This window comes from Carica papaya, chromosome 3 (assembly GCF_054855325.1).
Source record: "Carica papaya isolate Zhongbai chromosome 3, ASM5485532v1, whole genome shotgun sequence".
Taxonomy (NCBI): Eukaryota; Viridiplantae; Streptophyta; class Magnoliopsida; order Brassicales; family Caricaceae; genus Carica; species Carica papaya.
The window spans coordinates 5,854,171-5,865,289 of NC_142311.1; the positions used below are offsets into that span (position 1 = coordinate 5,854,171).

The following is an 11,119-nucleotide window of genomic DNA, read 5'->3' on the forward strand; positions in this document are numbered from 1 at the left end:
ATGTTACTTCAAAAAACTTCCACAATGTTATTTTGTTAATTTTTATTTCTTACCATTCCATGTAAAGCATCAACACGAGAAAGTTGGACCATGCGTCCCCGACAATATATATATATATATTTTAAAATGTTTTTATATTTTATATTTAATCCATTATTGATTTTATTTTATATCTAATAAAATTTACGTTCCATTTCATATAATTAATTAATATATATTTTTTTAACCTTCAATCATATTTATTATTTATTTTATTAAATTATTCACAATTTCTTTTGGTAGAATTATCTTTTGAAGTTCATATTAAATTAGCTTCTTTATTTTACATCCCCTTTTTTTTGTGAAACATTTTAGATGAATTTAATTATTTACTTATTTACATTAATATCTATAACTATAAACACTATTAAATTATTATATTAATTAATAACAACATAATTGTATAATAGTTAAAATTATTATATTTTAAAATATAAATACCATTATTTTTTAAATATGTTGTGAGTTAACAATGACCGATCTATAATATTTGATTCACATTATGAACTGTTAATATTTAACATATAATGTTTAATTTATTGAGATTAAAAATTTAAGTTATTAATATTTTTATAAAATTACAATAACCAAGTTATATGTAATCTCAACCCACATATTACATTATGTACAGAAGAACATTAATTTGGTTGAGGAATAAGGGAGAGAGTAGATGCATGCATGTCTTGTCACATGAGAGTAGTACTTTCAATAAAATATGACTTGTTGTTTATAATTAAATTGACATGTGATACCCTTTTAACTCTCAAATTCAAATTCATATATACATATATATATATATACTGACAAGAAAAAAAATGCCATTCATGGACAGCTCCACCGATCTGAGATGAATAATTGAACTGTTGTCGTCCCCTCTTCTCCACTCACCCATCAAAATCCAAAGTCTCAATTCATTGAAAGAGAAATAATACACATAATTAATTAATATAACAATCTATTTGTGTTCTTGTAGGAAGGTAAAGTCGATTAGTATGAAAAAAAAAAGTAGTGATTGTTTTTGGCAAGTCATCTCGGAGGCATTGGCATTGAAGAAATCTCTTGGTGATGTTAGACCCAAAAGTCTTCTAATTCTGACATACTTTTTTAATTCCTAATTTGTTTTTTTCTTTTTAATTTTCCTCTCGGGGTTCGGGTTAGGAGTTTGGCAGAGAGATCTATTAGAAAATAAAATTAAAAAAAAAAAAAAAAAACTAAAAATCGTAGTTAAATATTAAGAAAATGGAGGTAGTTTATTTTACCAGATACCAAAGAAAAGATTCATCCGAGATTCCTGATAATTGGGTGCCGTTATGCAGATTCTCCGTATAGAATCTGGAGGCGAAGAAAATGGTCAATGAATGAATTTAATTTCCATGGTAGTTCAAATTAATAAGAAAGAAAGAAGGTATGGAGTATGATATAATATAATATAGTTGAATCTCATTTATGAACTTTTTTGTTGGATAATAGTGAGTGAATTGAGGAGTGAAAGCCAATGAAAAGGAAAGATAACGATGGCAAAGCTGTAAAATGCGTAAACTGGGCCTGGCTGGCTTGCTGGGTCCTAGGAATATAAGCACAGCCAGAGAGGTGTATAAAAAGGGTTAAGATACATAGAGTTACACAGAGAAAGAGAGAGAGAGAAAAGAGTTGCAGGGGAAGACCAAGAAAGAAGAAGAAGAAGATGGTGATGAAAATGGAAGAAGGGATTGATGATTACACAAAAGATGGGACTGTAGACCTTAGAGGAAACCCTGTTCTCAAATCCAAAAGAGGTCGATGGAAAGCTTGCTCTTTTATAGTTGGTACTTCTTCTACCTCTCTCTCTCTCTTCTTTTCAGTTTCCATCTATAAATTATATCTTCTGCTCATCATCATCTTCTTTAATCTTTTAAGGTACCTGTAAATCTAGATACTAAAGCTACCAAGATGATCTTCATCTTCTCCTTTTTACTTTTTACTTTTTACCATCACTTGTAATATGTTCCTGCAAAAATTGAGATTCCGTTTCGAGATTTTACTTCTACCATCAGACGTATTTTGTTGAAAAAGAATTCTCAGCCGAAAATCGTGCTATTAACTCAATATCTCTTCAAAAAGAAGAGAAGGAATCTTTACAGATCATGCATTCGTTCCATTTTTCCTGTATTTTACGTTTTCATTGACTGAGTTTTCAATCTTCTTCATCCAACTGAAATTTTTTCTCTTTTACTAATTTATGTTTCCTCTAACATTCAACAGTCACAGCCCCACCTCCAAATTCACACCCAGATTTTTTCAAAAAAATTATAATTTTTTATTCGACAGCCACATATTCCGGGTCTTTTTTGTTTTTTGTTTTACAGATATATAAATATAATGTATATGTATTACCCAATACTTGTCATCCATAACTGGTTTTCTTTGGTCTTTTATAACCAAAAATTCAGAAATTGAATCTCCTAAAAGCTCCGACCCGTAACTCTCAATACAACAGCTCCAAAACCAAAAACATATGATTGGACCCATGAAATTTATCACTTACAATTAATGACTTTTCCCATCGGTTATGTTATTATATATATATATATATAACTATATAAATATATATATGACTGGTAAAAAGTGGACGACAGTGTATGAGGTGTTTGAACGGATGGCGTATTACGGGATATCGAGCAACCTGGTGCTTTACCTGACTCGGAAGCTGCACGAGGGCACGGTGACATCCGCCAACAACGTCACCAACTGGGTTGGCACAATTTGGATGACTCCCGTCTTGGGCGCCTACGTCGCCGACGCCCATCTTGGCCGCTACTGGACCTTCATTATTTCTTCCGCCATTTATTTCTCGGTAACTATCCATTTTAATCTTACTATTCTTACCACTTAATTAACTCAATTTCTACTCCTGGATCACCCAATAAATATATGCTTCGTGCATTTGTTACTATCTAACATTTTCATAATTGCGTTTAAAATTTAACTTTTACCTTATCTACATATATCTGTTCTGTACGTATATAGACGAGTTAATCAGTGGACATAGAAGTGTTGACTATGAACTTTTGGTTTTATAAGGCGATGGGGTAGGAAAAAGTCGTGATCTGCGATCTGTATCATATGAATTATAATAACAATTCACCAAACGTAACAGGTGGACCACGCACGCTTTCTGATCTCACAACTTGTCTCTTGTCCGCACTTGACTCCAACATCTTTTTTTTTTTTCTTTTTTAACCTCGATTAATACTGTTAATTTCACCATTTCGCGTTAAAAGAAAAATGAAGATCAGGATTTGGATTATGTAAGGGTTCATAAAACGTTTATTTGATTCTGCAGGGGATGTCTCTACTAACCCTAGCAGTATCAGTCCCTGGACTAAAACCACCTCCTTGCTCCGAATCAATTAATGGAGGAGGAGACTGTAAAAAAGCTTCAACTTTACAGCTAGCCGTATTCTTTGGCGCACTCTACACGCTGGCAATTGGAACCGGCGGAACCAAGCCTAATATCTCGACAATGGGAGCTGATCAATTCGATGACTTTGATCCCAAGGAGAAATCACTCAAGCTCTCATTCTTCAACTGGTGGGTGTTCAGCATTTTCTTTGGAACACTTTTTGCCAACACAATTCTTGTGTATATACAAGACAACGTGGGTTGGACTTTGGGCTATGCTCTTCCGACCCTTGGCCTTGCTGTATCAATCTCCATCTTCTTGGCCGGCTCACCCTTTTACAGACACAAACTCCCGACTGGCAGTCCTTTCACCAAGATGGCTAGAGTCATTGTTGCTGCTCTCAAGAAATGGAGTCTCCCTCTCCCCACCGATCCCACACAACTCTATGAACTTGATTCTGAAGAGTATGCCAAGAATGTCAAATTCAAGATTGACCCAACTCCAACCTTGAGGTAGTTCCTCATGAACATAAAGATAATTCATTTAAACAACTTAGTGTAGTTTGAATTCTGAAATTTGTGGATGCTATATATTGTATATGCAGGTTCCTCAACAAAGCTTCAATCAAAACAGGTTCAATTGATCCATGGATCTTGTGTTCAGTCACAGAAGTAGAAGAAACCAAACAGATGATTCGAATGTTACCCATCTTGGTTTCAACGTTTGTTCCGAGCACAATGATGGCTCAGGTTAACACCCTTTTCATAAAACAAGGCACCACTCTGAACAGACGTGTCGGCAACTTCAACATACCACCAGCCAGCTTAGTTGGATTTGTGACAGCGTCTATGCTTGTCACCGTTGTTTTATATGATAGATTGTTCGTGAAGATAATGAGAAGATGGACCAAGAATCCCAGAGGAGTTTCTCTGCTGCAAAGAATGGGAATTGGCATGACTCTACACATCATGGTTATGACAACTGCATCTTTCATGGATAGATACAGACTGAGTGTAGCTAGAAAAAATGGGTTGATTGAAAATGGAGGTCAAGTTCCGTTGACCATATTCATTTTACTACCTCAGTTCATTCTGATGGGGGCAGCAGATGCTTTTCTAGAGGTTGCAAAGCTTGAATTCTTCTATGATCAAGCACCTGAGAGCATGAAAAGTCTGGGTACTTCATATTCCACAACCACGTTGGGCGTCGGGAATTTTATCAGCAGCTTTCTTCTTTCCACAGTTTCTGAGATAACGCAAAGCCATGGTCGCCAAGGATGGATTCTGAACAACCTAAATGCTTCTCACTTGGACTATTACTATGCATTCTTCGCCATACTCAACTGTGTCAACTTCCTTTTCTTCTTGTTTGTCGTTAGGTTTTATGTGTATAAGGCTGAAGTTTCAGATTCCATGGACGTGCTTGCCAAACAATTGGAGCTCATGTCCAGTGTCAAGGAATCCAACCAACAACAGCTTAAGCCATCGCTAGTCCAATAACGAATTTATAATTATGTATATGTATACAGTCAACAATAATTGCAGCTTGTATAAATTCAAGGGGAAAGTAAACGTAACTTAGTTAATTAAGCAATTATGCTAATGCCTATGATAGCTTTTGATCGGTGCAAGTTAAACATCTTCATCTTCTGATTTTATTTTGCTAATTTACTCCGTCACGTGTATATATTGTTCAAATTATATATGTGTATATTATTGTTGATATAGCTTGATTATGGAAATATTTTATCTATATATATATGAGAATATTTTCTATATATTTTGTAAATATTTTGTATTTATTATATGAGATATTTTATATATATCTAAATTTTTTTTTTTAATTTTTCTAAAATTTTTTTGTAATCTTGTTAGTAATATTTTCTCAAATTATCATAATGATTTTTTTTTTTTCCTCAATGTTACTTGTAGATGTAGCTATACTTATTGAATTATCTTAAATCTCGTTTTTTTTTTTAAAATTTTTACTGTGATTATGTGGGTTTTGAGGATTAATTTTTCTATCAATAATATTTTCTTAGGAACAATTAATATTTTTGTAGATTTTTACCTGCATCAAAATTCTTTTAAAAAGAATACTTTGTTGTTTTTAATTACTAGAAAAAAGAAAATTATATTACAGTATATGAAAATTCACATCCTAAAAAAAATTTAAAGTAGAATTGAAAAAATTTTACTGGAAATTTTAATGGAGTAGTTAATTTTATCTCATCATAGTAGATTTTTTTTTTAATCTCTAATAATAGAATGAAATGTAAATTGTTCAAAAGAACAAAACTATTAGTTAATTTATTTTAATTATAAAAATAATAATTTAACTTTAAATAAATTTTAACTTAATTTAAAATAATAAAAGTAGCATAAATTTTTTTAACGAGTAATCACGAAGTAGCATAAAAAAATCAAACCCAATCCAACAATCAAACTCCACAGCCTAAACTCAGGAACCCACGAACCCACATGAGAAAGAGACCCCTACAGTCTGTGTGAAGCATCCATCTTAACCAGCGGAGCCTCCATTGTTGACAACAGAGAAAACCTTCATCTGCTCTATTATCAGTAGGAAAGAAGAAGGCATTCTCTTCATGAGCCCGCTTAAAAAAAGAACTTTTATCAGATGTTGTTGAGATTGTTTTTCTAGATAAGATATGAATTATACTTAAACTCAAGCTTTTAACTTCATAAAAAGAAGAGCTACAATTTGTCTTACTAATATAATTATTTAATATTGTTAAATTAAAAATTTAAGATGTAGTATACATATCACACGTTTTTTTTTTCTTTTTTGAATATTGACAAACAATATAAAAAACATATTTCCAAACCAGAGTAATTGTAGAGAAACATATGTTTATAACATACAACTCACTAACAACACCTAATACTAAATAGTGAAAGAATTTTACGACAAAAAAGTATTACAATATGCTCTCTCTCTCTCTTTCTCTCTGTGTGTGTGTGTGTTTTTTTTTCTCTCTTTCCCTCTAACAATGTCTTGATTTGGCATTTAAGGTTTTAACCCTATTGAATGAATACATACATTTGCAGTGCTCTTTTCCCAAATTTCCTTTTTTGTTAGTTTTTTGTAGCAAATTTACATCATGGAAGATGAAATATCTTCAATATATATACATGGAACAGAACCCAACATCTTCATCATCATCATCTTCTCTTTGCCAATTGGAATGATTTCTTCAAGAAGTGGTTTGCTGCTCGATCATTCCTGTAACACAAAACCCTTAATATTGTGTTGGGATCTGACCTGTTCCATCTTCCAGTTGTTGGTGGCATCGGCAACTTCTGTCCTGTTCCCATAACTCCTATCCCGCTTGTTTCACACGTAACAATGCTGAAATCTTCCATGAGTTGCTCAGTTGGTTGCCCCATCAATCCTATCACCCCTTCCACTGTCTCTGCTTCCCGGTCTACAACTTCTTCTGGTATCAATCCTTCCCCACAAGCGCAAAATAATCGCTTTAGGTGCTCAAAATCTTCCTCAATCATCTCGTGATCAGCTCGATGAAACACCCGAGAGTGTCCTCCTGCGAGTAAAACCATCAGGAATGCTTCAAATGAGGCTTTCATAACTTCCCTCATCGCCAAAGCTTGGGCTCGATCCGCAAGAATTGCACCCATGAGAGTGAGGTTCTGCTTCATGATTCGAAGTGCTGGTTTTATCCTGGCATTGGCTACATCGCCAAGGTAAAGGCTGTCGTAGAAGACGGGATTTGAGTCAAGGAAGATTAAGCGATATGCAGCTACTTCTGATACATGTTGGCAGGCAGAATCAAGGGCTGCATAGGTGTATTCAAAATAGGAAGATGAGTTACTACGGTGCCTGAAACGGTTGCGAGTTGAAGGAAGAATCCTTGGTGAGAGGGAAAGGGCTTTATCCAAGGCATGCAGATGACTGCCTAGATAGTGTAAGGTGTTAAGGCGGATATAAAGGCGCTGAGTTCCACGACTTGTCGACGGACGAGGATGGTGTCCAGCATTTAACACATGTTGTTGTAGTTCTTCTGATGCAGCACTGCATGGAGTTGCTAGTTTCCAGAGCTTGAGGAACCTGGAGTCCCGGTTACATCTTGTTAGAGGAGGGAGTGCAGGGATGTAACTCTGTTTTGATCCTGTCATAATGTTATCATTAGCAAAAATATACAATCCACCAACTCAAAATTTGATTTTGATGAACAAAGGATTGTTTTTTTAATTACCACATGATGCAACGAAGGTGGTGTACTCTTGGAAGAGACGCTCTAGACCCTCTGCAAGATCATGAACTAAGTCTTCTGTAATTCCTATTGGGATTTCAAAGAAGTCATCTATGGCGTCCTTGGCCAATTTCATCATCTCCCCAGCTGATTGTGCGTAGGGATCTGACTTGGACTTTGGATTCCATGTCTGCACCACAAGTTGAGGAAATTAGCTAAAGAAATCTAAGAAACAACCAGAAAATTTTGATTTTTGTAAATAAAATAACTGTAATCTGCCCCCACATACTTCAGCTTGTTTTGCTCTGTGAAGACATTCTTGCCCTGCCTTTAGTTTCTCCTCAATCCACTGTCTCAACAACCTCATTATAATCGAATCAACCTCGTACGGAACCATCTCTCGTACAAGCCCTTTGCCTCCATCTTCACACTCAGTGGAGTCTTCAACCACCATTTGGACCAAAACCTTTTCAAGCTTCCCAGCTCTCTGCAAGACCTCGACAGTTTCTGCAGAGATAACAGTTCTCCCTGCTAGAAATTGCATCAACACCGAGCCGTAGCATTGGTGTAGCATCACAGCCGCAATCCCTGAAGCAACAGAGTGCCACTTCTTGAGTATAGGACTAAAACATTCTCTCTCTCTCAAGGCGAGTTCCTCTGTTTCTTTTACTAATTGAAGTAGAAGCTGGGCTTCTTCTTCTGATCCTTCAGTTGCTGTGAAGTTAGCCCTTACATTTTCTATTACCTGTTGAAATAATCAAACTGATAATGATCAATTGGTGTTTACATATAACAAGGGGCAACATTAAAATATATGTAAAATCCAATAGTGGATCACCTTGGCAAATGCATTTTTCAATGAACTTCTGACGTAGTGATCCAAGCGGTCCCCTGAAGAATCAACCAACAATACATCTCCTTTCTCTTGTCCTTTCCCTTCAGTGATTGTCACATCCTCTCCCAAAATCTTGGATGACGATAATGCCAGAGGTAAGAGGCTCTCGATTAAGCCAACATTTCCTCTTTGAAAAAAATCATGATAGTTAAGCAGCCTCTTCTCTGCCCACCCTTGCATGGAAGCCAACATGCTGGTCAAAAGCTTCACATACAGAGCTTCTCTGTCAGGCTTTTTAGCATCATTAGCGACTTCAGCCAACATAGCATGAGAGGCACTGAGAAGATCAGGTTCCATTTGAGAGGTAGCAACATATTGCTGGAATAAGACCCAGGTGAAGCACACATTGTGAATGGGCCTAGTGATCCCAAGTGTAGACCATGTCTTCTTCATCAGCTCTAGAAGCTCATCAACCTCATCAAGAACAAGCATCTCGTCCCTGATATCGAATATGGATTGGAGGAGAGCAACATAGAGGTGGATGTTCAAAGGGTACCCATCAGCCCAATGGCAAACATCCGTAGGGTTGCCATTGGTGCTTCTCCATGACAAGGAAACCACGCTGTTGCAGAGGGTGCGCATGGTGTCAGAGTTTTTACCAGTGTCAATGGGTTTGTTTTCGCTAGCTCGAATGATGTCACGTAGACGCATTGCAAAATTGTTGGATTTGTCAAGAGGAATTGAGGGGTGAAGGAGAAGACCGGCTTCTAAAATTTTAAGCTGGCGTTTTTGCCAAAAATGGTACTCGTGGGAATCGTTGAATTCAGACGGTTTTAAGTGTCGAAGAAGCTCCAACGGCAGAATTATTGTCTCTGCTCGTCTACCCATCTGCCATCCACATATTTATCAAAGAAATTTAATGAAAACAATGAATAAAATTTACTTGTTAATTAATTAATGCAAAAGTCACGCACTTGGCCAACAAGAGTTCTCATGAGCGTTTTTCTAAGCCGATTGTCGCTCTGCTCTGTCACCCTCATTTGCTGCCTCATGATCTCTGCTGAGGTCAACGGCCGCCGTGCCCTCGACGCCGGCAACGTCGAGAAATTAACATTTGACGGGCTTGACCCGTGCGTGTGAGCACTCGGCGAAGATGGCGCCGACCCACCACCCCCATTTCCGCCAATGGCCGACATCCTCCTGGAAGGAGACCTCTTGAGCATCTTCAGCCCCAGGGCTCGCTTGACCCGACTCGTCGGACTCATGACCACCCCATAGGTCTTGCCCTGTCCGGAAGGTGTCCCGTTAACCGAGCTACTATTCCCGCCATCGGTGTGATCATGAGAAGAGTAGAACGTGAGAGGGGTCCGACCACCAAACCCTGGCGATGAGCGACAAGCGGTGAAGAAAATCTCGTAAGCGGTCTCCCGGAGGTCATGGCGGTCGAGGCCATCGAGCCTGCCGAAAGGCCAGGAGAGGTCGGAGTCGGAGGTGGGAATGAGGGAGCATAAGCTGGAGACTTGGGCGGAGGTGAAGGATTGATCCCCGCGGGCCTGGTGGGCCATTGCGGGGGGGAAACGGAAGGAAATGGGGAATGGGAATCTGGCGAGAAGGGGATTAGATATTGGGGGGAAGAGGGATGGGGAAGAAGGGAAACATTGTTTATGAGAGAGGTGGAGGGAGGAGAGAGAGAGGGAAAGAGAAAGATGAGGTGGGTTTGTTTAGATTTTGACAACGCTAATGTGGTAGAGAGGGAGAAAGATAGAACGTCGATGCGAAGAAAACGAAGAAGATGGGGTGGTGGTAATCGGGAGACAGAGAAGAGAATGCGAGTAATAAGGAAATCCTATTGTGGGTTTGGTTTTTCTCTGCTATCAAACTAGTTTCTTTCTTTCTTTCTACTCGGCATCCTCATTTGTTTCTTGTTGCATTTTCTTTTGGATCACATTATATATACATAATCTTATATATGTATACACACACACACACATACACACGGACAGAGCTGCTATAAGTGGATATAACTTCCAAACACGAACAGAACCAGCAAAAAGAAGGAAACTGATGGCGAGAGAGGATATTGGGTGTGTATATACGTGTGTGTGAATGTATATATATTATATGCGTACATGTATTAGATGTAATTGGGTTATAAAACAGTTTGTGATCTTAGTCTCTTCGTGCATTGGTCCTCCATAGTTTACGTATATACAGATTAATAATATAAGTAAAAAATTAGAAAAATTAATTAGTCATGTGATTATTTATTATCAGTTTATTTCCTTAACATACATATATATATATATATAAGTAATAATATATATGATGGTTGAGTGTTAATTCTTTCTGTGTGTAGGCTATTTCTTGTTTGTGTGTTTTGGAGTTCTAAAAATGTTTAAAGGGTATTATTAATTTGGTTAATAAAAATTACATATTAAGTGATAAATTATTAGCGTAGATGGAAAACTTAACGACAGAACACGTAAAAAAAAACAGGATTTCTGTTTATTTTATGATATTTCTAAAAAATATATACATATATATCATTTTTCCTAAATACATAATAGTTTTCGGAAGAAAATAGTTAAAAACGAGTTGACATAACAAATGTAGAATGCATGAAGAAGCCGGT

The 11,119-nt window shown here is 36.8% G+C and overlaps 2 protein-coding genes across 3 annotated transcripts; one reads left to right on the forward strand and one right to left on the reverse strand.

Moving 5' to 3' along the window:
- The first annotated feature begins 1,343 nt into the window (after nt 1-1,343).
- LOC110815858 (protein NRT1/ PTR FAMILY 5.2-like) lies at nt 1,344-5,051 on the forward strand. Of its 2 annotated transcripts, XM_022043824.2 has the most exons (4): nt 1,348-1,844; nt 2,655-2,872; nt 3,362-3,933; nt 4,026-5,051. In XM_022043824.2, exons 1-4 carry the CDS (start codon nt 1,724-1,726, stop codon nt 4,918-4,920), a joined length of 1,806 nt encoding a protein of 601 aa, XP_021899516.2. In that variant the 5' UTR covers nt 1,348-1,723; the 3' UTR covers nt 4,921-5,051. The 2 variants fall into 2 exon arrangements, with proteins under 2 accessions (XP_021899517.2, XP_021899516.2); XM_022043825.2 differs by lacking the exon at nt 2,655-2,872 and having other exon boundaries at nt 1,344-1,844.
- A 1,223-nt stretch (nt 5,052-6,274) lies between these two features.
- LOC110815825 (protein unc-13 homolog) lies at nt 6,275-10,567 on the reverse strand. The gene is made up of 5 exons (XM_022043784.2): nt 9,462-10,567; nt 8,491-9,375; nt 7,942-8,397; nt 7,656-7,842; nt 6,275-7,568 (listed from the first exon to the last, which is right to left on the reverse strand). The coding sequence occupies exons 1-5, from the start codon at nt 10,050-10,052 to the stop codon at nt 6,604-6,606; spliced, it is 3,084 nt and encodes a 1,027-aa protein (XP_021899476.1). The 5' UTR covers nt 10,053-10,567; the 3' UTR covers nt 6,275-6,603.
- Nucleotides 10,568-11,119: the final 552 nt, after the last annotated feature.

Bases quoted from the DNA above. Each gene is read 5' to 3' on its own strand.
- LOC110815858 (XM_022043824.2), top strand. From the start codon at position 1,724: ATGGTGATGAAAATGGAAGAAGGGATTGATGATTACACAAAAGATGGG. The intron at 1,845-2,654 runs GTACTTCTTCTA...AGTGGACGACAG, and splicing joins AGCTTGCTCTTTTATAGTTG to TGTATGAGGTGTTTGAACGG. The intron at 2,873-3,361 runs GTAACTATCCAT...TTGATTCTGCAG, and splicing joins CTTCCGCCATTTATTTCTCG to GGGATGTCTCTACTAACCCT.
- LOC110815825 (XM_022043784.2), bottom strand. From the start codon at position 10,052: ATGGCCCACCAGGCCCGCGGGGATCAATCCTTCACCTCCGCCCAAGTC. The intron at 8,398-8,490 runs GTGATCCACTAT...TTATTTCAACAG, and splicing joins TGAAAAATGCATTTGCCAAG to GTAATAGAAAATGTAAGGGC. The intron at 7,843-7,941 runs GTATGTGGGGGC...CTTGTGGTGCAG, and splicing joins ACAGAGCAAAACAAGCTGAA to ACATGGAATCCAAAGTCCAA.